Source organism: Acyrthosiphon pisum, chromosome A1 (genome assembly GCF_005508785.2).
Source record: "Acyrthosiphon pisum isolate AL4f chromosome A1, pea_aphid_22Mar2018_4r6ur, whole genome shotgun sequence".
NCBI lineage: Eukaryota > Metazoa > Arthropoda > Insecta > Hemiptera > Aphididae > Acyrthosiphon > Acyrthosiphon pisum.
In genome coordinates this window covers 154,832,189-154,834,762 of record NC_042494.1, presented here as the reverse complement: position 1 = coordinate 154,834,762, position 2,574 = coordinate 154,832,189, and the positions used below count along the sequence as shown (strand labels likewise).

The following is a 2,574-nucleotide window of genomic DNA, read 5'->3' as shown; positions in this document are numbered from 1 at the left end:
TATAGTACGAGAAAAGTTGTCCCGCGCAAAACAGTTTTTTCGCTATGTTGTACATTTGCAAGACGGAGACAACACATGCGGCGGGTGACATTCTCTTAACAATTGAAATCCCCTGCGCTGCAAATCTGTGTGTTCAAAAATATTTATATCAGTTACAATCATGAAAAAAAACAATGTTCAGTTTTGAGGTTTATAGATTATACAGTTTAGAATAATACTACAACACTAGTACACTAATCATTAAAATTCTTAAACCCAAATAGTAAAAACAGTCTGTAGAAGTAGAAAAAATGACAGGTTTAGGTGGGATTATTCCCACAAATCATTCTAATAAAAATAGCAATAATATTACATACTTTGATTGTAACTATCCTAGATTTTGGGTCTTTGATAGTCGGTGACGAATGACAATAATCTGTTGTTATTGTTGTCATTGGAAAATGTCTATCGCAATCTTCATCAGTTTCTAAGCCTTTAGGCCATTCAGTACAAAACTGTTTTAGGGCACTGCAATGTTTTTTTACTGCCGGTGGTGTAAGATGCAAAAAATTTGGAATCTTCATTAGCTCAGCATTGCCATATTTACCGGGCGATGCTCTTTTCGGATCATACCCTTGTCGTAGTGCCAGGGGCACTGTAGCTGGATGAAATGTTCTTGGACCGGGCCAAACATTTGACCACTCTTGATCAACAGGCATACTCAAAGCTCTGAAAATATTGAACAATTAAAGAAATTCTTATTTTTTTTTTCAAATACAATACAATTGTACCAAATGTCAATCAAAATATTATTATGTTACCTGGGCGGTAAAGTAATCGTCTTAATGTACTTCTTCTTCGCGTGAGGCACAAATGATTTTTTCTTCAAGTCCAAGACCCTGAACTTGCCGTCTGCAAAATAATATTGTTGATTAACCGACGTTAATTCCAGGGGAAAAACCATCGAGACAAAAGGAAGGGGTTAGCCCATTTCTCATGTCATCGGTACAAGCCATCGATCTATAATCGTCAATATGTCATAATCTAACATTGTTCTTGGCCGCCGACTCCGCTTCGCGATGAGGTAAATATACTAATAATTATTATTTTTAACTCACCCGTAGGAGCAGCTCTGGTTGAACACCAAACCCGGGCAGGGTAGTAACCGATAGGCATCAACACGGCCGTCGTTCGCCGAAGCGTCGTTTGAAGCGCAGACATTTTTTATTATTAACGATGTATCGTTAAACGATGACGAATGGATGAAATAGACCTACTAAGCCGATTAACCGAAGCCGAACCTACCAAATCGGGTAGTGCACGCGATTTAAAATATTATACCCTATTACCTTAAATCGCGGTGGTGCGGGAGCCGGGAGTCGAAGACACGATAAGATATATTTATTATTTATCGTACATAATATCACATGATAACAAGTTCTTGATAACATAATCATAAAAGCATGGAACAGTAATTATCACCAAGATGAAATGGACAATAATCAGAGATTTTAAATAACCAATATATATTTAAAATCTATTTAATATTATTATTATATTATAAATTATAAATTAATTAATATTATTTGTTATTTAAAATCTCTGACAATAATATATTGTAATATTATTATTAGGGCTCGGATTTATATGTAAATACATATTTTCTCTGCGACATGATAAACTGATTTCGGCAAGTGATAAATTTGTTTCACAAGGTTTTTGATAAAATGAGCTATATTTGATTTTACATATTTTTACATAATATTTTGTCATAAATACATGTTTTTACATATTATTTCACAATTATTCAATTTTTTCTCACATATTTAGACAATCATACTGTTTTAGTGTCTTTTCTTCAGAGTTTAAATAATTGAAAGGTTATCATGACTATATAATATTATACCGACGATTTTTTGAAAGTGCATGTTATTATTAATTGTAATCAAGATAATTAGATAACTATAGATAAATATGCATATTTTTATCACATTTAATTTTATTATTAATTATTATTAAGATTTTACGACAATATCGCCGATCTTTTGGATTCGAAAATTTAAAAATGAATGTTAATAAATATTTGTAATCGATATAATTAGATAATTATAAATTTTTATTACATTTTATTATATTATTAATTATTATTATTATTATTATTTTTTTTTTTGTTGATAATACATATTTTGAATACATATTTATGTACATACTTTTATTGTATATACATATAAATCCGAGCCCTAATTATTATATTGTGCTACAAGCAAAACAACTACCTAAATGAACATCTTCCATCACCTATATCTAGGCATTATTGTTTGTTAAATACTTTATAATTCACATAACAGTAAAATACAATGCTTCGCAAGTTGACTATTTTTTAAAAATCAGTTACATATAAAGATATTAATAGGCATAATATGCAGATATTATAACCATTATTATACATTTTTTTAGTCATAATAGGAGAAATAGACTTAAATTGTAACTTACCAGCCTTGGTAAAATACAACACAAACATTATAAATAATTCACAAACGCTGATATTTAGATTACGTTTACGTAAATAGTCCCAAATATTGGGGTGTCTTCCTA

General features: G+C 30.5%; 2 protein-coding genes across 2 annotated transcripts in view; one reads left to right on the top strand and one right to left on the bottom strand.

The window, feature by feature from the left end:
- Positions 1–1,360, bottom strand: part of LOC100165929 (28S ribosomal protein S35, mitochondrial) — a 2,803-nt gene extending 1,443 nt beyond the window's left edge. The window contains 3 exon segments of the mRNA NM_001293362.1: positions 357–708; positions 801–891; positions 1,098–1,360. Of these exon segments, the coding sequence (NP_001280291.1) occupies positions 357–708; positions 801–891; positions 1,098–1,200 (546 nt within the window). The 5' untranslated portion in view covers positions 1,201–1,360.
- LOC115033894 (sushi, von Willebrand factor type A, EGF and pentraxin domain-containing protein 1) overlaps positions 1–2,574 on the top strand; it is a 157,622-nt gene that overhangs the window by 82,716 nt on the left and 72,332 nt on the right. The gene's annotated exons all lie outside the window — the stretch shown is intronic.